We start from the raw sequence: 23,588 nt of genomic DNA on the forward strand, positions 1-23,588 counted from the left end.
TATTGTAGACTTATAGAAAGAGACCTTCTGGAAACATTAACATGTATTACTGGCACACGAATCCTTAAATTAGAGTGAATAAATGAAGACTTGGCACACCACTTCTGAAAGGTTGCTGACCCCTGGTCTATGGGGACAAAGTGGCTCTGGTGCTGACAAGGTGGGTTAATGCTTAGTAGCTTTGCTGTAAGCTGCTGGCCTGCATTTCAGAATCCAGCCAGCAGAGGTGGCTGCACAGCCCAGTCAAGTCTGTGGAAACTACCTCTTCCTTATAAGGGCTGCACTCTCATTTGTGCTGATGGCTGGATTCCATGAGGGAGCTGGCTTTCATACTTCAGGCTCATCAGCCCCTTTAAAACAAGGCAGAGCTGTGGGGGTATCTCTGCAGGAGGGCAACAATGTTACAGTACCAGGTTTACAATGGCTCCTTGGAGCTGGGTCCATGCTAAGAAGGGGCCCCAGCCTGCTCTGTTTGCATTGTGCCCCAAGCCCCCACTAGTTCCCCCTGCCCACCACTTGCTGCTCTTGGCCTGCCTGCCAGCTGGCCCTCAGTGCACCTCTGGCTCTGGGCAGTCTCTGCTTCCCACCACCTGTAGGGCCCCAGCCCCCACCTGTCTCCCCAGAGCTGAGCTGCCTGGGACTGGTGCAGAAGCCTGGCCAGTGTCGGGTGGGGGTGGGGGGGTGGAGGGCTTGGCTGGGCCCCTCCATGCAAGTGCCTCTTGAGGGACCCTGGCAGGGGCAGGTCCTGGCCTGGCTGATCATGCCACTCCCCAGGGGCTGGAGTGATTCCTGGTCCTGGGACCAGCACTGGCTGTGCTGCCAGATCAGCCCAGCAGACACAGTCACCTCCCAGCAAGGCCCGTGAGTGTGGCTGGAAGGCAGGGCTTGGGAGAAGGGGTGCCAGGCTGTGAAGGGGCAGGAAAGGTGTGTGTGTGTTGGTGCACTAGGGGGTGGGGTTCTGTGTGGTGGGGCTATGGGCAGGGGTGGAATGCAGAGTGCTGTGCATTTGTTGGTGGGTCTTGGGGAGGTGGTCCTGGGAATAGTGGGTCCAGGGGGACTCAGGCCCTAGGGAGTTGGGCAGGGGAGGCTGTGTGGTGTGGTATGGGCCTGCCCCCACAAGGAAGGGGCATGCTGGGAGCACAGGGCCAGGCTGGCCACTGTGCATCTGGCAACTGTCAGTTTGTAAATTGTGCCCTTGCATTGGGTGAAGCAGGGCCACCCCTACCATCCCCCTTTGTCTCTAGCTGGCCCCTCACTCCAGGGAACTGACCTCCCTCCCATCGTGCTCCATTGCCCCCATGGGGGCCTACAAAAGGTTAATCCAGCCCTGACAATGTACCCCAATTTAAGCACCAAAATCTGTATTTGTCCCAAATGACATGTGAACTGCAGCTGTCCTAGGCCTAAGCCCTTAGCAGCTGTGCTCCCTGGTGCTTAACTGCTTGTATCTCCCCTCCAACAGCTGTAGCCCCCCACAGCTCCAGCCCTGTGCAGTCACTGTAGAGACAAAAGTGGCTACTTGCATTTTTTGTATAGCCATCTCCTAGTGCCCAGTTGCTGCTGGAGGTGTATGTCCAGGACCATGGCTGCTGACCCCACCATGGTCTGTGGCAGAAGATTGAGGGGGCTGGGTATATTACTATTCACCAAGTGCAGTTTGTACAAAATGGGGACTACTCACAGGAGGAAACCTCCTTTCCATAGGCTGCTGCAGCTTAGAGGAGGGGAGGGTTGGAATGATCAGTGAACTGGAGCTAAAAAAGCAGGGGGTGGTTCAAACTCAGCCCCTCAAACAGCTGTTCATTCAGTGAGTTCTGCAGGCCTCTTCTGAGGGGAGACTGAAAAGTCACACACAATACTGCACTAGCTGGGATGGTAGTTAACTCATCCCTTGTAAGTGTTGTAGGAGCACCCGTGATCTGTATGCTCAAAAGGTCTGTTACACTTCTCTTTCCCTCCCCCTGCCTCATGTCTCCTCTTCCTCTTCGAATACCTGTGAAGTGGCTTTCCCCCTCCCTCCCAGAATGCCCGTGGAATGAATGGGCTGCTTGAACAGCTGGAAGATCAGAAGAGCTTCCAGGTAGACAAGGCATCGGGGACTCTAATTAGGCAGCGCTCACACACCCAGTGCATGGACACTGCCCGAGGTGGAGTGTGATGAACCAGATGCGGCCAAATCATCTCTAGGCACAGGCCATGGGGAGCAGGTCCTTAAAAGGGGAAGGGGCCATGTGCTCAGCAGTGCACTCACAAGCACCTCCTGTGACCGCCTGGCCAGTGGTTTGCAGCATTGCATTCCATTGTGCCTCAGGAAGACTTACCTTCATCGCACCGTCCATTGCTGTGCTCTGGGACACTTACCTTGAAGAATCCTGACCTCTCCAGTGCCATGCCTGTCCTGGGAGCATGAGTATGTGAATGTGAGTGTGACCCTCCTTCTCTCCCCCCCCCCCCCATCTTCTTTTGAGCTTAGCTATCGGTATAATAAACATGCTGCTTTCTGCCAAATTCTGGTGGGTCATTAGTCCTCCCTAAGCTTACTAGCTGGCCCAATTTTGGGTAACAGTAAGCCTCAAGGCCCCTGAGCTAAAGCAAAAACAACAAGGAGTCTGGTGGCACCTTAAAGACTAACAGATTTATTTGGGCATAAGCTTTTGTGGGTAAAAACCTCACTTCTTCAGATGCATCTGAAGGTGCCACCAGACTCCTTGTTGTTTTTGTAGATACAGACTAACATGGCTACCCCCGATACTTGGGCTAAAGCAGCCATTGCATGCTGAAGTCAGCTGTCATAGCTGACACTACCGCAGCTGTTAGCCAGGCTGTTAAATGTTTGAGTGAGGGAAGGCAGAGGATGGGCAGTTTCTCCATGCCTGTAGCAGGGAGGATGCTGTCCAGGCTAGGCTAGCAGGTGAAGCACACAGCCATCTAGCCTAGTCCCATCCAGCTTAGGAAACAGCTAATTCTTCAGGTGTTTGGTCAGGTGCCAGCAGTGGCAAATGTTCATCTCCCAAGTTGGACACCACCACGTGCAGAAGCTCATTCAGGTTCTCTAGTGATAACTGCGGAAGAGGTCTTCATTCCTTTAGCAGAGGGGTGTTGGTTCAGGTCATGCTGCCAGGGCCACTGCTCTTCCACTAACATGCAGCATTTAACCTCAGTCTCAAGGGAAGCTACAGCCTTCAAAGACAGCCATCATTGAGCTACAGCATTCTCCGCAACATCGTATAGCCATGAAGTATTGCCCAGTCTGTGCCTGACACCATGCTGGCCCATGTCAGAGGCTGGAATATTTCCCAGTGAAAGAACTGCTTTCTTTGTTATTCACACTTAGTGCAAGCCCCACTGCAAGTCAGAGCATTAGATTCAATGAGTAATATATTGAATCAGTTTCCAACTGCTGGGATTTAGTCCAGTCTGTGCAGGATTGGTCCCAGCAGAGCACAGGCATAATCTCCTTGTTCAAGGAGAGTTTCAGAGGCCATGTCTATGGATTTGGGCACACAGGACTCTCACTACAGAACTAAAAATAGCTATGTAGACATTTGTGCTCAGTCTGGCACTTCAGCTCTGAAGCTTAGGGAGTGGGGTGGGTTCCATGCCCCTGCTACTTACCCACTTCTCCGTGACTGAGAAGCAATAGGCAGACATTCAGTAAGTTTTATTAGATTCCCTTTACAGCCCAGCATGCAGATGATCCACACCAGATAATTCATTGCTGCCAGAGTATCCAAATAAATACTCACCCACTTATCACGTTTATTCTTGACAAGGTCTTTGTTGCATCTCAATCCCAGCTGCTGAAATTTTTTTTTATTCTTGCTAATCTCCAATAGCAGTGCTGTAGCTCATCTGTTCTCCACATATTAAATTTCACTCCCCTCATTTATTAGTGATTCTACTTTTCCCTTAGGTAGGATTTTATTTGCCCCTTCCACTTTAGGAGGGAGGAATGTATTTAAATCTAGCATGCAGTCAGTCAGTATTTGTCAATTTTTCCCTCCAACCAATTTGCAACTTTCTCTGACATTTCAATTACCAGTTGCCCTTGTGTCAGTTCAGAGATAATGAAGTATCAATATGATTTGATTTCAGAATGTGTAACCAATCTGTATTTCCGTATTCATTTGAGTGAGTTAGTGATAGGTTTTCAAAATGATCCCTGGAAGTGATCATTGATCTTATCCATCAAAACTCATACAGAAAAAGCTCCCCTTCCCAGCCTGCTCGCATGGGCTCTATTCTCACCAGGAAAGTTTCCTACCCTCTCCCCCACCCCATCCCCAGAGTTCTGGTGAAAGCCCCTTGCCTTCTAATGAAGCCACTTTGACCTTTTCATGTTTTTAAATCGGTTTTAACTTTTCCCCCCCACTTCAATGTGGGAAGGGGTCCAATTTGCACATACAATTTGTGTGCCACATACAACTATTATTGATGCCCTAGAGGGAAGTCTTTGTTTTAGTCCCAGACAGCACTGCAAGCTTCCCCAATGCCAGTGCGCCTCAGGCATGACCTGTCAAGGCAAGGCAAGAATTTTCAGTTCTTGGTCTCCAACCAAGAAACTGTGCTGGCTGTGACCATGGAAATCTGTCTGCCAAGGCCTGGGCTGAAACCCACTGAACAGCCATCAGGTCAATGCTGCCCTGGGCTGGCTGTGTGTGCCACATACCTCAGCCTGGAAAGACTGGCTCACTACCATTCCCTTGAGCCATCCAAACCTCAGAGCTTAAAGAAGAGCAGCACAGTGAGATCAGGGTCTGTCTTTTATTTATATACAAACATTATGTAAAAGCGCCAACAGTTTGCTTTTCTAAGCACAGAATAATTCACTCCTGACATCAAACAAAGCTGACACCTGAACCACAAGTCAGAACTCAACCCCAAAGGAGTTCATTTTAAGACTTCCAGTTGGTTTAAAATGTTTACTTGAATATACAGAGTACAAATACCCTTGCACTGGAGCAGTTTAAAATCAGGACCACGCTTTGGGCTGTGTTTCTTTAACCGATCAGCTTAAAGAACAAAATCAACCATTTCACATTCATGACCCGGAGGGCCAGAGCCCCCGCGTGTATACATCTGACCCAGTTTAATGAGGGGGGTGACAGACAACCAGAGAGAGAGCAGATGTTCACTGTGTTTTGATGGCATGCACTCAAGACACACAAACCAGAAAGGATTACATCAGCTGGAATAAACTGAAGTACAGAGCCACTGAAAAATGGAGATTCAGCAAAGGCTCGCTGAATAGCCTTGGGCTCAGCATCTCAATAACATCAGCTAGTTTTAACCCTCAAAATCTACATTTCCTCTTCCTAGTATAAAAAAGGAACCAGAACAGAACCACGTGCATAGAATAATTCATACCATACCCATTAGCGATGGACCTCTGGGCAGTGACTCTTCGTTTTCATGCAAAAACTGATTGGGCTTGAAGGGTAGAGGATTCACATTTCCGGTAAGTTAGTTACGACCTGGTGGCCATTTAATAATAATATAGTTAAATTAAATTAAAAACAAGCCCCCCTACAGTGCTGCGCTGAGTTATCTACACACTTGGACGCACTGCCATTAGTGGGGAGTAATGAAATGTCAGGCCCTAGGTAGCACAGTGAAAAAGTGCATTGAGGGAGATTCACCAGTTTTTCTATCCCCCAAACATAGACATTAAACAAACATGAACAGAACAAAATAAGAACAAGGCATACGATGCAAACCTACACGTCTAGGGAGAGACCGGCACAGCCAGAAATAGCTAGAGCCATACACCTTCCCTTTCACTGCACTGCGTGGGTTCGATAGACGGGTGGTTCATTAGGGGGTGGGAGGGAGGCTGCCGGCATCGGCTAGAGCGAAGGGTGATGAAGGTGGACGAGTGTGGGGACTCCTCAGGCATCCAGACTGCATCCCCACCTCTTACTCCGATAGGGGAGTGCTCTTGACTGGAGACTGCCGACTTGGTGATGGATTTGGACAAGACATCCAGTGAGGTCACCAAGCCCACTGCACTTGTGATTGGCCACCAATGTGAACCCAGGACGCTGGTGACAAAGGCTAATGGCTACACCACTGAGTCCCAGGTAAAAGCTTATTAGAAAGTCAAGGCAAAGGAAATGCAAATGCACACACAGTTTCTATTATCTTACACTAGACAGCTCCAGCTCGTCCATGTGGGAGCTCGGAGCACAGAGGGCCCGAATCTCCTGAATTCCACTGAACGAATGGGAAAAAGATAAGGCCCATTTTTCTAGCTCTCTTCCCAAGCTCATTGTCCACTAGATTTGGGGGTGGGGGTGGGTGGGGAGCAGGGAAAAATTGCTACTTAATGCTGAGTTCCAGAGAGAACCAACCCTCACCCCCTCCCACAGGCTGAGCTTTCACATCCCTCAGTGACACAGGCTCTGTTCCCAATGCCAGAGGCATAAGGTGGGGTCTACAGCACCCAAAGGGTAAAAGTGGCTTCATGATTCCAGCAGACTCACGGCAGGAGCTACTGCTCCGTTCCCCCTCCCTGGCTTTGTAATGCAAGTTTCTCAAGACTACAATTGAGGATGGGAATGTCTAGTAACTGCCAATTTCCATACAGAACTAGTGGGTTAACGTCTGCACCCGCACTGCAAGTAAAGGCCTGTCTCTTCATCTGTGCCTCAAGGTGGCAGATGCCCACTGCCTCTGGGCTGCTGTGTGTAATCACCCCGGGGCTACAGGAGCCGTTACACCCATGGAAGAGCCAGACCTAGGGAGATACAGCCAGGGACTGTCACCTGAGGCTCCAAGATCCCAAAGCACTTCAAAAGAAACAGAAAACATCCCCTGGCCACCTGCAAACTAAACAGAGCCGCTGCTTCCCCATCTCCTTCAGGGCAAGGCTGAGCTGGCTGGGCGCCAAGGCAGGAAACAAACGTTAGCTTTGCTCAGCTGCATGGCACAGCCAGATGTAAAAGCACAACATACAGAACTGAACGAACACTGGCCCTAAAATAAAACCTTTCCTTTCACACCACGTAGTCCAGCAACGTGCACCCCCCTTGTCGCTAGCCTACAGACAAAGCAGGGAAACTGAGCGAGTCTAGACGTCCAAAGAAAGCGACCAGTCAGAGGCACTGCACTTCCTGCAGATAGGTTGCCCTTTCCTGGGGATGGACGGATGCGCTTGCTTTGAATCTGTGGTTTGTAGAGAACTGCAACAGTCAACTAAACTACAGGATCTGTCTGCTTTAAAGAGACAGAGCTGGTGAGCACAGGAGTACCCCAGCAACCCTACAGTTCCTGTGGGAGCAGACGGGACATCTCGGCATATTCACAGCTTCTAGAGAAATAAGCGAGCTGCCTGCATGGAATGGAAGGAAAGCGCCCCCGTATTGCAATGGCTCAGTCTATCACTAATTGGGCAAGAGCCCATTGGAATGGCTGTCCCCGCATGCTGCCAGTTGAAGGATGTCTGCCTTACATCACTGTCTCCTTTAACAGTGGCTACCAACAGTGACTGATGGGGGGGATGCAGGAAGGTGAGGTAGGACAAACCACCAGAGGTGGCTCTGACGGGCAGACATAATCCGGGAAGGGAAAGTCTCTGTGCAGTCTGATGCCTCATTTGCAATCCTAGTTCTAAGCCCTCTGCAAACAGCCGTAAGGGTGAGAACAAGACGGGACAGCTGGAACGGCAAGGCGAGTGTTGCATCTATTGAATCTCACAGCCTAGCCCAGCTACCTGTCAGAGCTCACATCTACACACCAGCTCTAGCTGTTCAGTGTGGGCCTACAGCTTCCTTGTCAGTGTGTGAGTACCGTCGCTCTACTACAGCTTTCTAAGCTCTTTAAAATGGAAGGGAAAATAAACACACACTACCAACGTAGGGCTAAGCAAAGGAGCATTCTGCATGTGTAGATCGGCGTGGAGGAGGGGGTGATGTCATTCCAGCAAGTGTGGCTCCCGGGGGTGCTGTTAGCACATGCGCTTGTACGTGTAGATGTAGGCTTTGCAGTTGGGACAAGTGTGGGTCACATCCTTGAAGTCGTCTATTAAACATGGAATCAAGCAGCAGCCCAGATCACATCTGGAAAAAGAGGGAGAGATCAAAGCCAAGTGAGCAGGGGCAGGGCATGGCAAGCACCATGGGGGCCTCTACTCCACCCCTCACAGCCTGGCCAACTAACTACACACACACCCCAGAACAGGGACACTGCTGCCACTCCAGACACCCAGTAAAACCTGCTCCCACTGAACCCCAATGGCTTCCTTGGTAAGTCCTAGCATCCCTTTGGAGCCTAGTACAGATACCTCCTCCCTTCCCCCTCCCACAGGCTAAGAAGAGCAAAGCCTTTTAAGGGTCCATATTTAAAGAACACAGCAAAACACCTGATTTAACATCACTCACTGCTGGATGGAAGCTCACACTTGGAAGCGCAGGGACGCCCTGCAGGAAATTCCCCTTCCAGCTAAAAACCAGTCCCATCGCTCTGTAGAGAGATGCTCCCCATGACAGGAGCTTTCCTGACACCACAGTGAGTGCAGTGGAGGCAGCTTCCTGCTAGCACCAGAGCCTCTGGAGCAGCAGATGTACTAGGGAGTGGCCAGGGCCCACCAGCAACTGGCCTCAAGCCCAGCTAAGATGGAAGACGAGGCAAAGGGTTGGTGCAGAGCCACACAGGGACAATCACACACACACTGCAGCCTGGGGTCCCCGTGGTGCCTCACTACCTCCTGGTCCAATTTCCTCCTCCGCCAGCAGCAGGCGAGAGGGGCTTCAAGGCCCAGTCCTGTGTGGGACTCTCTAGGGGATAAAGCCAGCTGGATGAGTAGCCAGTTAACGGAGAGGAGAGGTCAGTGCTACTTGGGCAAGTCCATTGCTTGCTCCTTTAGTTCTTCCCTCCCCCAGTCCATCAGCGACCAGAGTGGAAGGCACTGGAGAATGGCAAAGTTCCTCCTCCTCCCGGCACGTACCCGACAAAGCAGCAGAAGAAGCCGAGGAGGAAGTTCATGAGCCCTATCTCATGTGTGATCGCGGTGGTGATGGCCTGCTGGCAGTGAGGACACACCGTCTGCACGGGGCTGCCCTGGAATATTTCTCCCTGCAGCACGGTGACCGTGGTTGCTGCCCCCGATGGTACAATGACAGTTGCTGTGTGGCCACCAGGAGAGGGGTAATGTCCCGCAGCCGGGTAATAGCCCATGGGAGGGTGAGGTCCTGGGGGTGGATAATAACCTGCCAGTGATAAATACACACAGTGAGAGGTCTTGGCACATTAACAAGCGATTCCTATGCCGCGTTTCTGAGCAGCGGGACTACGTTAGCACTCAGCTGCTCCGTGTTCCCCAGCTGGCTGGCTCTGTGGGCTCAGCACTGACAGTCAGTACACGGATTATGGTAATGCCTAGGGCCAGCCAGGATCAGGGCCCCACTGAGCTGGGTACTGTACAATGAGTCGTAGTTACGTTGTAGCTCAGCGAGTGCAACCGAGGACTCTGCAGCCCTGTAACTGCTAACCCAGCACCTGGCTCTGCGCAGAGTGGGCACTGTGGAGAAAGGAACCGCACAGAGTCAGTCGCAGATTACCACCGACGCCTCTCCGGAAAGGCAGGCTGCAGGGGCCCGGGAGCGGAGGCTCCTTCCTTGGTGCTAGGAGACCCCAGTGAACATCTCCTCTGCCCACAGCACAGAACCCAGCACCACAGCTCTGGGAGTTCCTGAGAGTACATAGCAGCCACTGTGTTTGCCTGCCTGGTCCTGACAGTAACTGGCACCGGCTCACGGGACACCAGAGCCTATCCTGCCATGCCACAGAGAGCAGCGACTGTGTATTCACTAGCAGGGCAGCTGGCATGGTGAGAAGCCCAGGCTGCTGCGGAGAGCAGGCAACAGCCCAGTCAGATTTCTGGGCTCCCCTCAGTGCACCAAAACAAGGCATCTGGAAGGGGCACACATTCATAGGAGCTCCTGCTGAAAGCCATTCTCCACATTACCCAGCCCCTCCAGTACTCACCATGGGGCATGTAGGGCATAGAGCCATCTGCAGAAACGGGAGCGGGGATGTACCCCGGCTGCAGGGGTGGCTCGTACGGGGGTGGCCCAAAATCTGAAGGGGGCACAGGCATCCCATGGGGCTGGACTCCAGCAGTGGAGACTCCGTCTGAAAGGAAAGGCAGAAGGCATGAAGGGTTAGCTGGACTGGAAGGAGGTCGCTGGGGAGAGTGGAGGGGCGAGGCAGCGAGTGGCAAAGCACAGCTGAGCTGAGGCGTTCTAAGCCAGGTTGCAGTGGCAGCCAGGCCCCCAGCATATAGAGTGCAATATTAAAGGGGGCCTGGCAGAGACCAACCAGGTGGAGAAGACCAACTTAATATTGCAGTGAGGGCCACACCCACAACAGGGCAGTGCCAGTGGGAAGAATCCAGCAAAACTGGAAACCCTGTGCTGTGCTAGAGGGAATTGGGAATGTGTCTCAGCCAAGCAAGCTCTGCCAGAGAAACCCCAACATCTCCCCTTCCCAGCTCGGGGGCTTTAACACCCAGCGTGTTCGGGAGCAACTCATCTCCAGTGAACATACTTCAGCAGGGGGCGCCCCTCCCTCCCAGCCAGTACTGGAATTCCCCTGCACAGGCAAAAGGTGCTGTGCCGATCCCGTCAAACCTAGAGCAGATCCGTGAGCACGGGGATTAAAGGCCCAAACTGTGGAAGGGGCATTAGCTGGAGACCAGCTGCATTTCGCTTGGGCACTGGCCTAACAGCCCCCTGCAGTTCCAGCCGACAGCTCAGTGCCTCACTCCCTGCTCTGCGACCATCTGAGCCATGGCTGAGGTGAGTTCTGTTGCAGAGCGCTATGGACTCTATGAACTACAGTCAATTCAGTCTGGCCAGCTGGGGGAGCAGCCAGGACGAGAGGGGGATGGGCAGGACCATTTGGGAGCTGAACTGGCCTGCCAATACTCTCACACGATATCAGACTCTCCTGCATCTCCCCTCTGGCTGCAGCTGTGCGAGACAGGCGGGTTTCAGCCCCAGTGCTCCTTTGGGATCTCCACATCTAGCCAGGCTCCGAGATGGATACGAACTGGGGACCATGGAGTCCCAATATATATGCATCCACCCCAGGGGTGCACAGCAGGTCCCAGCAGGCCTCCACCAGCAGCTTGGCTCCTTTTGCTCTTAGAGCACTAGGATTTTAGACCTGCCACAGCCACGCTGCCTCAGACTAATGTGCTGCGTGCTGCATTGTGTCAGCCATGCCTGCAGAGGCATCCCGGTGCTGGGTGTCTCAAGGGCCTCCTTGGACCCTGGGGAGCACCTGATCCATGCCCCAGTATAGACAGGCACTCGCTGCTCAAACCAAGCTGCAGAGTTACCGGGAAGCACAGCTCTCCCCCTTGCTCAACACAGGGGCAATGCCAGGGCATGGGCTGATACTCAAAGTGCAGTAAAGTTCCCGCAAAGCCGATTCACATCATTGCATTAAGGAGCTAAGAAATCCCACCCAGTTGCTACTAGCCGTTCCTCTGATTTTTTGGGAGGTACAAAGAATGCTGAGCAGCCAGCCTGACTCCAGTGATCCTGGGGCCAAGCATCTTCAGAAAGGAATTCTGGGAGACTCGTGAGCAGCCAATCACTATCCCTTTAAGGTAAAGGGCTCCTGGCATGCTGGGATTAATGCCCTCCTACCAGACAAGAGGTGCAGGTAAATGCACAGCCAGATGGGTTTGAGACAGGAGTTTGAGGAAGCATATCTTGGTACCTTTTCAGCAGGAGCAATGGGACCGGCTTGGAGCCCACCAAACCCCAAGTGGTCAGGAGAGCAGTGAGGCAGTATGGAGAGAAATACAGAACTGGAACAATTCTCTGGCTGTTTCAGTTCATGAGGGGTCCTGTGGCTATAGAGACCTTCTACAAACCTCAAGGAACTGTGCTGCATGCTCATCCGTTATACAGCACCGTGCAGCGGTGGCAAGATTTTGGGCAGGGCCTAGGTGTAAGGGGAGAAAAAGGGAGGATGGGATGGGAGGAGCTGGTATTGTGAGAAGCAGGAGGGGAGAAGGCCCAGTGGGAGACCTCAGGGACTTTGTTTTAGCCATGCTGGGTCTAAGGTGGCAGCAAGCCATTCAAGATGGGACACTGGAGAGACAGACAGAGAAACAAGACTGTACTGAAGATGAGAGGCAGATTTGTGAGGGGGTACAGTGGAGCCACAACAGCTGGTGAGATCATCCGGGGCAGGAGGAGGAGTCAAGGATGGATCCCCAAGAGACACCAGCTGAGAGGCAGGAGGTGGGAAAGCTCCCAAAGTTTGGGTCAGAACCCCTAGAAGAGCAGAGTTACTTGGAAGCCCAGAGAGACAAGGGACAGGCAGCAGGAGGGCAATCAACTGAGGCAGCAGCTGGGTCATGGAGCACAAGCAGAGGAGAGGAAGCGAGATTTGGCCAAGGGCCCTGGTGAGAGTGGTCTGCGTGGAGCCAGAGGCAGGGGCTCCTCTACAGAGAGGAATGAACCTGCTTTGACTAAGTCTGTCACTTCTTGGGCAAGCACAAGAAATACACTGCTCAACTGGCCAATAGCTGAGTCACTGGCTGGCAGGTTCAGGAGGCAGGAGAGGCAGGCCCTGCCACGCTGGGTTAGGGTCTGGCCTGCACAAAGAGTCACTTGGCTGGGTGACCAGACCTCTTGGGGGTCTGGGATGGTTTTATTACAGCTTCTCCAGCTGCCCGCTGCATGACAGACCTCTCCTTGCCTCCCTGTTAGGGAGTAAAGGGTCTGAAATCGAGGTGGATCAACGTGCTGACTTCACTGCTGTAGAGGCTCTGCATTGACCCCAGTGCGCCCCACCCAGGAGTGTGTCTGTAAGGAGACCACCTGCCCCGGGGTTTCCCCTGCATCTGCCCTGCCCCCACTGCCATTGAGACTGGATCACAACATAGCCAGGATGCCCCATCCTCTGCAACTTACCTGACATGGTGGGTGGGCCATTCTTCTCTTGTAGTAGTGGTGCAGAAGGTCCCCCTGGGTAGGGTGGGGGCGGGTCACTGGACATTGCTTACAGCTGGTCTGCAAGGAAAAGAATTACAGTACATACAAACTCATCACCCTTGGAAGTTCAGAGGCATCCACCCCCCGCACACCCCCAGTGCAGCTCAATGCAGGCAGACAGGGAGAGCTTTAGGGTTACCGATGGGAACCAGATTTTTCCGGAAGTGTCATTTTTGTGGGATCCTAATCCAGCTCATCAATGGGCACTCGCTGCAACCTTAACACCCTGGGCTATGATCTTGTCCTCATATCTCCTGAGCTAAGCAGCTCGAGTTGGGGCCAGAACTCACAGGAAACCCATGGTGCTGCAGGCAGCATGGCTGCTGATTCAGTTACCCTTGGACCCTGGAGCCAGTGCTAAAATTAACCCAGCTCAGTGTTCAAGGTGCCATGCTGGAGGAGCTGAGCTTGCAGAGGGGATGCATAATAGTAGACTGTCCTAATATTTTTCATGAAAGGGAAAAATATTAACCCAAGTGTCCAAATTTGATTTTAAGTAACTACATTCTACCTCCCTATATTCTCCTGCTGTTTCAATTGGATACATTATCCTTCTTCGGGCCCTACTTAAAAAGGCTGTAGTGAGTTAAACAGCAGCTGTAGGTCACTGATGCAATTCCTGCATATATTTCCTAAATGCTTTGGGATTATTCAGGAGGGAAGCTGTTCTACCAAAGAGATCAGCAGCATCATTGTAGGATCAGAGCTAGAGGATGCACGTCTGAAATAAACATAGGCCCTGAACTCTGGATCCACATTTCATTAAGGTTAGAATCAAAGCTCTGTCTTATGTTAAAAAGAACAACACCTAGGGGGCAAGAGCTGGAAGAAAAAGCCCATAAATCACTGAAGGAAATTAAATATTTGTTCCTAGAAGTGCCTAGTCAGCTTCTAAGAGAGACTTAGGAAAAGGATCATCTTTAGTTTCCAAATAGTTTTACCTTTCTTCTCCCTAGACTGGGCAAATCAGATGCCCTGATTCAGTTAAGAAAATGACAAAATTCTTGTCTAAATTCTGTAGGCTGAAAGTCATGTTAATCTGATGAAGCTGTGTGAGGGGAAACACACACACACTTTATCAAATGAGCAAAATGATTTCCCCACACCCCAGAGGCGAATTTACAATAAAACACAGGGTGCCCTGGCATGGCCGCCCCCCCCCCCCCAACAACAGGGGGCCTCAGGGCCAGGCAGCTGCAGGGGCAGAAGCTTGGTCCTGGGACTCCTGCTGCAGGCTCCACACCCACTGACAGCCAAGCTCCCCACTTCCCCTTCCTTCCAGCGCTTCCCCGCCGCCAAAAAGCCGTTTGCCAGCGCTCCGGTCGCTCCAGGACGGAGGGGAGGAGCGGGGCCGCAGCGCGCTCGGGAGAGGAGGCGGAGAAGAGGCGGGGGCAGGGCCTTGGGGAACAGGGTGGAATCAGGGCAGGGCGGAGCAAAGGCGGGCCCCCCACACTACTCCTACACGTACCCCCCTCCAGCCCCGTGCCGTGAGTGGCTCAGGGCAGGGGGCTGGGGTAGGGCAGGGAGCACCCCCACAACTCCAGCCCACACCCCCAGTCCTGACTCCTGCATCCCCCTGCCCTCCCTGACTCCTGCACCCCCCCCCCCACATTCCCATCTGCATCACTCGCACCAAATGGGAGCTGCCCCAGATAAGTGCTCCACACCCAATCTCCTGCCCCAACCCTGAGCCCCCTCCTGCATCTTGACTACTGGTCAGACCCTACACCCCAACCTGTTCCTGCACCCTAACTCCCTCCCAGACCCTGCACCCCCAGCCCCCTCCCACACACCAAATCCTGCCCAGACCTCGCACCCCAACATTTTTTCACTTTTTTTTTAATAAAGCGCTCTTATCCAAAGCACTTTACAATAGTTAGCTAACGGTACAAACAATATTTGGAAAGGTAAGTGGTCCGCCGAGACCCCCAGCAATTTTCAAGTGGTCTGTGGAAAAATAAGTTCGATTACAAAAATAATCAAGGTACCTCATTTTATTTCCATGTACTTCCTATTACTTATAGGAAGAGGAGGAAGAAAAAAAGAATGAAAAACAGGGATGGGGGGGCGGGGGAGATAAGAGAGAATGCTCTTTTTCTTGGCTGGGTCCCAAGGAGGGGCCCCAAAAATGAAGCTGAGCACAGGGCCCCACTAACTCTAAATCCGCCACTGCCACACCCCTTTCTGGATGTGTTTCTGTATACATGTGTGGAGAGTGGCACAGCTGCTACAAAAGAACTTTGTATCTGCACAAATCTCCATTCAGGCCAGTGGTTGTCCCCTCCCTGTGTGAATCAATAGGGAAGATGCATGGGCGGAAGGTCAGGATCCAGAAAGTCCTGGGTGTTTTATTTTGTACTTACTGGGAATGGCTTCTTTTCTGGATGTTTTAATGACTAAGAAAGCCCCCAGCAATAGAGCATGCTATCTAAAGCCACACTCCTCACGGAGACAGTGCACGTGCCAGTGGGAAACCAGGGCTCTCAGGGTCAGGACATTCCTCGGCAGATTATAAACTCATCACAATTGAAGCCTACATTTTGTCTTTTCACTAGGAAGTTCAGTCCAGGTCATGCGATCCCAGGCTGGTGTCAAGCACACTGGCAGCACTAGTCACCACTGGGTAGGTATGTAGATTATAGATAGCACTTTGTTGGGGGGCAAGAGCTGGGACTTGCCCGGGGGCTAGACTGAGACTGTGTGATAATAACAGAGTATTAATCATGGAGATCAAGCACTACCATACAGCCTTGTGATGATCAGACACATTCCTACCATTATTTCAAGACAGTTTTTCTACGTGGGTGAGGAATGCACTTCATATGGGAATCCATTTTGAAACTTCTCCCCCCAACCAGGATCTTTCCCTTGCTGCAGTCCGGACAACAGGGTCACTGGGAATGATCTGCTGAGCACCTCATGCTGAGGTAGGGCTCCTTAGTGGGAAGGGACAGGGAGAGGGAAAGGGGATGGGTATCAGTTTACCCGTAGGGCACTCATTTAGCAAAGCTTTAGATCAAGAGGACGGCTTATACACAAGTTTATACAGCATTTCTTGCCCCTTGAGCAGTATTTCACAGTGATTGGCAAGGGGTAAGAAACACTATTTCCCCTCCAAATAGAAGCACATAGCTATTTTGAAAAACAAGCTGCAGCATGCACAAGATCTATCTATTCCCTGGTACTCCAGCCCCCAGAAACAGAGTATTTTTTAGGGTCATTGTTAACCATTACTGGCTATTGGAGCAAACGGCACTGAAATGCAGCAATAATAAAACTGCTCAGACTCTGCCAGCACAGAATTCACGGCATCACATCCAGTTCTAGGGCAATTTCATCCCCTTAGCCGAGCCCAGCACTGAAGGACTGGGATTCCGGACTCCCATTGCAGGAGAGAAGGGGAAGAGTGACTTGGAGATACCCAGAACTGGGATGTAATTTTTGCCCGCTCTACCACCACCTGTCTCTGAACCACGCATCTGCTAAGTAAGGCAGATGTAGACATGAAAAATTAAACAAGGCAAGTACCTGAGTATGGACAAATCTATACAACAAACACTCGCCTTTCTCAAGAAACTTCAAACATGCAGCAAGTCTCCCATGTGAAGCATTACACCCATTTAACAGAAAGCTAAATTGAGGCAGAGGGAAACTAACTTCCATCTGTTAAGACTTATAGCTCCTTTTGCCTGTTTAGTTTATTCTGCTCATATTTTTCCCAATGGCCTTCCCTGTTTCTTTTATAACAGATCATTCAAAGCAACAGAGGGTTCTGTGGCACCTTTAAGACTAACAGAAGTATTGGGAGCATAAGCTTTCGTGGGTAAGAACCTCATTTCTTCAGATGCAAGAGGCATGAATGAGGGGGGATTTGATAGCTACTTTCAACTATCTGAAGGGGGGTTCCAAAGAGGATGGAGCTCAGCTGTTCTCAGTGGTGGCAGATGACAGAACAAGGAGCAATAGTCTCAAGTTGCAGTGGGGGAGGTCTAGGTTGAATATTAGGAAACACTATTTCACTAGGAAGGTGGTGAAGCACTGGAATGTGTTACCTAGGGAGGTGGTGGAATCTCCTTCCTTGGAGGTTTTTAAGGCCCGGCTTGACAAAGCCCTGGCTGAGATGATTTAGTTGGGAATTGGTCCTGCTTTGAGCAGGGGGGTTGGACTAGATGACCTCCTGAGGTCCCTTCCAACCCTGATATTCTATGATTCTATGATTCAGATGTCTCTATTTATTTACTTAAGCCAGATCTACACTACAGACCTATATCAGAATAACTACATCACTCAGCGGTGTGAAAAATCTACACCCCTGAGTAACAGTTGTACTGACCTAACCCCACATGTAGACAGCACTACAGTGGTTCTCTCATCAGCACAGTAGCATCTTCACTAAAGCACTACAGTGGCACAGCTGCACCAGTACACGAAGACAAGCCCTTAGATTTATGCTCTAGAGCACCCTTGATGTTATCTCAAAATGCATCGTAAATGCAGCGCTTGGGGAAAATCCATCAAACAATTAATCTTCGCCAAACTCCATTTTCAAATGCCTGAGGGAAAACAGTACTTATTTCAGAGTAGCTTAATCAATTTGCAGCATCTCTCTAGATCATCATTCTATCAGAGTGACCTACAAAGAAAAAATTGGGTTTAAACCCTTTTTAGCTTAATTGAAACAACAGGAATATCAGGTCTGCTCTTCCCCATTTGTGCTTGGGATCTCCACGAGTGACTCACATATGGATTGAGAGCTCTCTCTGCACTGAATTGAAGAGGTATTAAATCCGAGAGAGCGATAAACAAAAGCATTACATTTTAAACACTGATCTTTTCACTAAAATTCACTCCCCCCTCTCAATTGCTCAGGTATCACTTACTTGATACATGTAATCTCAATTATCCTAATAGTTCATGACTCATCCAGATAGTCTTCCAGGGCAGACAAGACCTAAATGTCTTATGTGAAAACCCAGGGAGGGGGGAAATAGCCCAGGAGGCCTTCTTTATAAATCATAAAGCAGCGAGAGAGCACAAACCCACAGTTTGTGTTTGCCAGTCACCTTAAAGGCTCTACAGATTTTGGCAGGGTAGGGCAAGAATTAAATACAGTAGATTTTTAAATCCTAACTCTCAGTCCAGAGATTATCCTGGCCACGAGCCTCTCTCCTGTTTCTAGGGCTAATGCACATTTTTTCAGGGTGTGAGACAAACTTCTGCTCACTGGAAATAGGGATTAAGGACGCTTAAGGAATAACCCATCTTTTAAATACTCAGAGGGACGGACCCTTCAAGCAACCATTAAAACACCAACTGCTCACCCCTCTCTGCCTGTGGCTGCTAAATTGCCATGTCCTCCAAATTGCAACAAGTCAGGACGCTGCACTACAACACGTAAGTCAAGTTCATTCAGGATGTTAGGAGGGGAAAGAATGGGGTATCTCAGATGTGACAAAAACAAAGCCTTTGGCCCAGTGAAGAGCAGTGCTGACTGAGGCATTCCCAAAGGGCAGGCAGTGGTGATACCAATCAGTCGAAGGGCTCATCATCTATATACAAAGTTTCACTGGTTTAACTCAAGGTGCTATTTTAAACTCATGCAGTTAAAGGGCTGCAAAAGGTATGTGGACACTATCAGTTTAAACTAGGCTTATTTCTGTTTAGCTTAAGTCTATTCTTAACTGATGGAAACTAAACTGAAATAAGCCCCCTTTTAAGCCAAAATAAGAGTGTCAATAAACTAGAGCAAATGTGTTTAGACAAAGCCTAAGGTGCTATAGGATCGAGGCAATGAGGTAGGACAGAAAGGATCTTCAGGGAACAGAGAAAAGGGACATACTAAACTATAGTCCCACAGGATCTGCCCATTCTAATAGACCAGGGGTCGCCAAACTGTGGCTCGCAAGCCACATGCGGCTCTTTTACCATTAAAGTTTGGCTTGCGGAGTCCCCCATGGACCCTATTCTCCACCTACCAGACTGGAGGTGGGGGGAGCTCAGGACCTCTGCCTTGCAGCAGGGTGGTGTGGTAGGGGCTTCTGTCCAGCGGGGAGGGGGGTCTCGGGGCTTCAGCCCTACAGGACGCACCTGCCAGGGCTCAGGGCTTCAGCAGGAGTGGGGCTGAAGCTCCAACCCCAGCTCCCAGCACGTGTGTCCCGGCTCTTGAACGTCTGAAGATTGCTGTATACGGCTTGGAGGGCCAGTAAGTTTGACCACCCCTGTAATAGGCAATGCGATTAAAGCGTTAGTTTCAAAGATTACAATGGCCCCAAGGGAGTGCTACGGTTTTCTGTGTGGTTTTTTTTTTTTTTTTTTTTTTTTTTTTTTTTAACCACACTTCATTTGAAGAATTTTATCCACATGGCTCCCTTTCAACAACTGAACCCCACTGCTGGGCACACCAGTGTGTCATGGAAAATAACCCCCTCCAAGGATCGGTTTGGAAAAAACATGGTGGGCAGCAAGATAGCTCTTCTAAAATAATCAGAAGTGAAACAGATAATAAGGCTGGCAACTAAAATGTCATCATTAGGCTTCTGACTCACCATCCTCTTAAGAGGAACAGAGGCAGTTCACACCGTGCCAAGCTATTGGTTCAGGTTGTGATTTTGCAGACTCAGCAAGACAGCTGCACAACAGGTCAGGGTCAGGATGTTTTCTTTGCTACAGAAAGGGCTAATAACTGAATTAGTTTGTAAATGAAAGTTTAAATTCTGTATAAACAAATGAGGCCATCGAAGTACTCATCCCTTTTCCCATTGTAAGAATGTGCCCATAAAGAGAAACATGTAAAGGCCAAGAAATATCTGTATACGCCCTGTTGTTTCTCTAAGGTGTATGCAGAAAGCCTGAAAGCTGCTAGCCCCCTAAAAAGAAGCTGCCGTTTTGCCTGCTTGTTTTTAACACTAGAAACATATGGCTTGTTCTACCCTGTTACTGCTGGAGGACTCTACGGCTGTCTGGAGAGCTAGTGGCTGGTGACACCACAAGATGCTGAAATCAAAGCTATAGGGGGAAAGAGGGTATTTTTGTCAGACCGTTTAAAGCTCTATTTTTCCATTTGCTTTTTGTTAACAGCAAACTCAAAACGCTGGCCAATCTGTTGGGAGCTGAATCTTTAACAATGGTATTTTCCCTCCACCTTCACAGGAGGGCTGACGGCCCTCTCGGAGGACTAGAGAAGAAAAACAGGGAAGGCAAAACTGGACATGCCTGACATTGCTAAGATTAAAAAAATAATCTGTCAGGTTTCATTTATACATCACGAAGCAGGAAAAAAGCCACGAACAATTTCCACGCTCTTTGCAAGTCACTTTTAAGTAGCACCACACTGTTCAGTATGCCAGCCTTCAAGACAGATCAGGAGCTACACCCCCTTCTGGGGATCATTCAGCCGGAAGGCTAAAGCGGACATGCAAAGGAAACAAAATATGGGTTTGTCCCCTTTTTGCTCATGATGTATTTGAGAAACAAAACTCAGGCCCTTCATATTTGTTTTTGTTTGTTAAGCAGGGAGCATTCTGCTCGATTTTTCATTAGAAATTCAGGTCTCGGCTAATGTGGCAAAACTAGGATTACAAATCAGTATCATAAGCACCAAGGAAACAAAATGCAAGCCATTGAGATATTAATTGAATATCTGAATTAATTTAATATGAATTAAAATCACTTCCTAAATCTTGTTTGGTTTAAAATTCATTTAATTCAAACATCTGACAAACCCACAGAATTAAAACTCGGTTACAGATTTAGCATCCCAGGCCCTTCAATTAAGGATGGAGAATGCTTCCAATGTACATCTCTGGGCCCTACAAGATCTCCAGCACAGCAGAGAGCAAAAGGCTCAAGATTCCAGATACTGCTAAACAAGCAGAATTCTCCCACTTTTCCCCCCAGCAAAAAACAGGGCACAGACCCAATTTTGAGTTTCTTTTACAGGTCTCTTTTCAGAAATGTGTAGCTTGTAAAGCTCTTTGGAATCCTTCAAGATCAAAGGCACTAAAGACATTAAATATATTTTACAAAGTATAAAACTAAAGCATGTTCTGCAGTCTGGGGAACATGCTGGGAAGCGAGGAAAAGAATAAATGACAACTGAACCTGACACCACACCTGGCTATGTTGTACTCTCCCTTTATCTCACCCAGGCACTTACATTGAGAGTACCTACTCACAAATGAACACTTGTTACCAGATACTGGGCAAGACAGCAAAGGGGTGTGACTACAGTTTGCATGAGCAGTGGAAACGGTTAGAAATCCAGTTAGATCTAATGAAAGGTCAGTTATGTTTCTGAACTACTCTACTGTATTTTCCTGGGCACAGGCTGTGTGTATTTAGCATTATTCTCCAGGACCAGAACCACACCATGCTGAAAGAGCCAGCTCTACACCGGTAGCCTCTTCCCAAAACACCTTGAAAAATAATTTGCCACTCACACCCTCCTGCCAGCTTCCAGCTGTAGAAATATTGCTGCTTCCAGGGTGGCAAGTTTCTTTGGTGCAGGGCTGGAGAGATCCGCTGGCAGAGCAGGACAAAAACAACACACACACACACACACACCAACAACGTTCACCTTGGCAAATCCATCTAGGATGACCAGACAGCAAGTGTGAAAAATCAGGACAGGGATGGAGGGGTAATAGGAGCCTATATAAGAAAAAGATGCAAAAATCTGGTCACCCTAAATCCATCCGAGTCAGACAGATAATGCTTCTCATCCCTGTTCTACAGCCTGCATTTCTCTGCAGGAAGATCTTGGGTTCCAGTCACCGCTGAGACACTCATTCTATCACATGACCCTGGGCAAGTCACTTGACCTTCCATGTGCCTCAGTTAACGCAGCTTGAAAACTGAATAAGTAGAAACCTCACTGAAAACCAGATGCTGCATCCAAGGCAAGATTCCCAGGGAAATAAATTACAAGCACAACGAAACAAACAGCATGCTGCTGTTACGGTTCACCTGCTCCTCGGCCAGAAAAATCAGATTTGTTTTTCCCCACCCAGCTCCCCAACAAGGGAATCAGGAAAAACTGCAAACAAATTCCCAACTAAACCAAAGGCCGATTCTCCCCCAACATCCCTCAAAGGGTTACACTGTGGGAGGAGCACTCAGAAGGACCAGTGCTGTACCATTTGTGCCTCCAGGTGGGCTGCTTTGATCATGCACGGTTTGTCTTCAGCATTGACAATGCCAGAGCCGAGTTAGCAGGAGATGGTTAACTTGAACATTTAAAACAAGCCTGCTTAAAAAAAATTAAAATTAAAATAGCAAACTAGACTGCAGCTCTTTGCTCTACACTTAAAACTAAAACCTTAACCAGAAACCAAACCCCAGCCTTGATACTGCTAAACGAGAGCACACAAGGACAGCTCAGGCATGCGTTCTACTTTGCACCATCAAAGCAGTTGTATTTGTTTCTTCAGACATTTTTCTAAGTATGACATGGAGACCCAGAGCACCACACACACTAGGCTGTAGCATTAATCATTGAGAAATTAATATCCCCAAAATTACTTGCTTGTCTTGCCCTATGCGGACAGTGAGGTGGATTCAGAACACAAAGGACAGGCTGCAGTATTCTGGGTGTTATAGTGGATGTAATTAACTCACTTAAAACGAACAGCAGAACCCAAATCTTAATTCTTCTGTCCCTTACAAGTCTCTGCTCTAGAACGGCTCCAAAGCTAGAATGGCAGAGGTGCTGCAAGCCAGAACTGAGACACGTTGGCAGAGAAGTTTGCACGTCTCACTGGGCTCAATCCAATGCTCCATAAATTCAGTGGAAAGTCTCCCCTTGATTTCAGTGGCAGTTGGATATGGCCTAATACCTGGATCTAATCTCTAGTCTAAAGTTTCATAAACCCCAAATCACATAATCTTGTCCAGAGCACTATAACTGTGGAAGCAGAGAAAAGAACTGACAGAAGGAAACTGCAATGCATGACGTTTGTTAGCAAGAGTTAGGCTAACTGTAACCCTGTTAACGCGAGATTTGTAGAAGCGAGGATTGTGTGAGGCGGGTGAGAAAGAACTGTGTAAGAAGTCATGATGACCTCAGCATAGATAAAGTGTAGAAGACCTTGTGTAGATAAGGAATAGAAAATAATTGTATGTTGGCAAGAGTCAAAACAACTGAGGAAATGAGATATCAAGATGGCCTATGTATAAACAAAAATGCTGCTGTCCCTCATTATTTTTGTAATGAAAGGTATAAATGCTTGCTGTAATTGTTTACCTGTTGAGAGACCTGTTTAGTTCTCTCCCTCTGCACATGTGAGAGTTAATAAAACATCTGACTTGTTGTACCTAACAAAATAGTGAGAACTCCGTTTTTCTCCGACAATTTGGGGGCTCGTCCGGGATGGCAACGCCCACTGAGGCAACGGCAGCTGCTACGGATCGTTCCCCTTCGAACCCCATGGCGCCACAATAGAGGTAGGAGACCTTTTGAAATCTCTATTGGGGTGTCGGAGGAGGACTGTCCGTGGGGCCGTCTGCCCCTGTTGGGCTCACGCCATCCGAACTTATTGACTGTGCAGCAAGGTCAGATGCTGAGCGGCGTAATAGGGG

At 49.5% G+C, this 23,588-nt stretch overlaps 1 protein-coding gene across 10 annotated transcripts in view; it reads right to left on the minus strand.

Annotated features, from left to right (window-relative positions):
- Positions 1 to 4,750: 4,750 nt before the first annotated feature.
- Positions 4,751 to 23,588, minus strand: part of CDIP1 (cell death inducing p53 target 1) — a 40,291-nt gene continuing 21,453 nt past the window's right edge. For 6 of the 10 annotated variants that reach the window (XM_065558718.1, XM_065558720.1, XM_065558719.1 and 3 more), the window contains 4 exons: positions 12,933 to 13,031; positions 9,985 to 10,131; positions 8,945 to 9,206; positions 4,751 to 8,057 (listed from right to left, as the gene is read on the minus strand). In XM_065558718.1, coding sequence (XP_065414790.1) covers positions 7,946 to 8,057; positions 8,945 to 9,206; positions 9,985 to 10,131; positions 12,933 to 13,017 — 606 coding nt within the window. In that variant the 5' untranslated portion in view covers positions 13,018 to 13,031 and the 3' untranslated portion in view covers positions 4,751 to 7,945. Of the gene's footprint in view, positions 8,058 to 8,944; positions 9,207 to 9,984; positions 10,132 to 12,932; positions 13,032 to 13,152; positions 13,429 to 15,788; positions 18,938 to 18,988; positions 19,232 to 23,588 lie in introns of those variants that run through there. The other 4 variants (XM_065558722.1, XM_065558724.1, XM_065558725.1 and 1 more) reach the window with 4 other exon arrangements.

Source organism: Chrysemys picta, chromosome 10, assembly GCF_011386835.1.
Source record: "Chrysemys picta bellii isolate R12L10 chromosome 10, ASM1138683v2, whole genome shotgun sequence".
NCBI classification, from domain to species: Eukaryota; Metazoa; Chordata; order Testudines; family Emydidae; genus Chrysemys; species Chrysemys picta.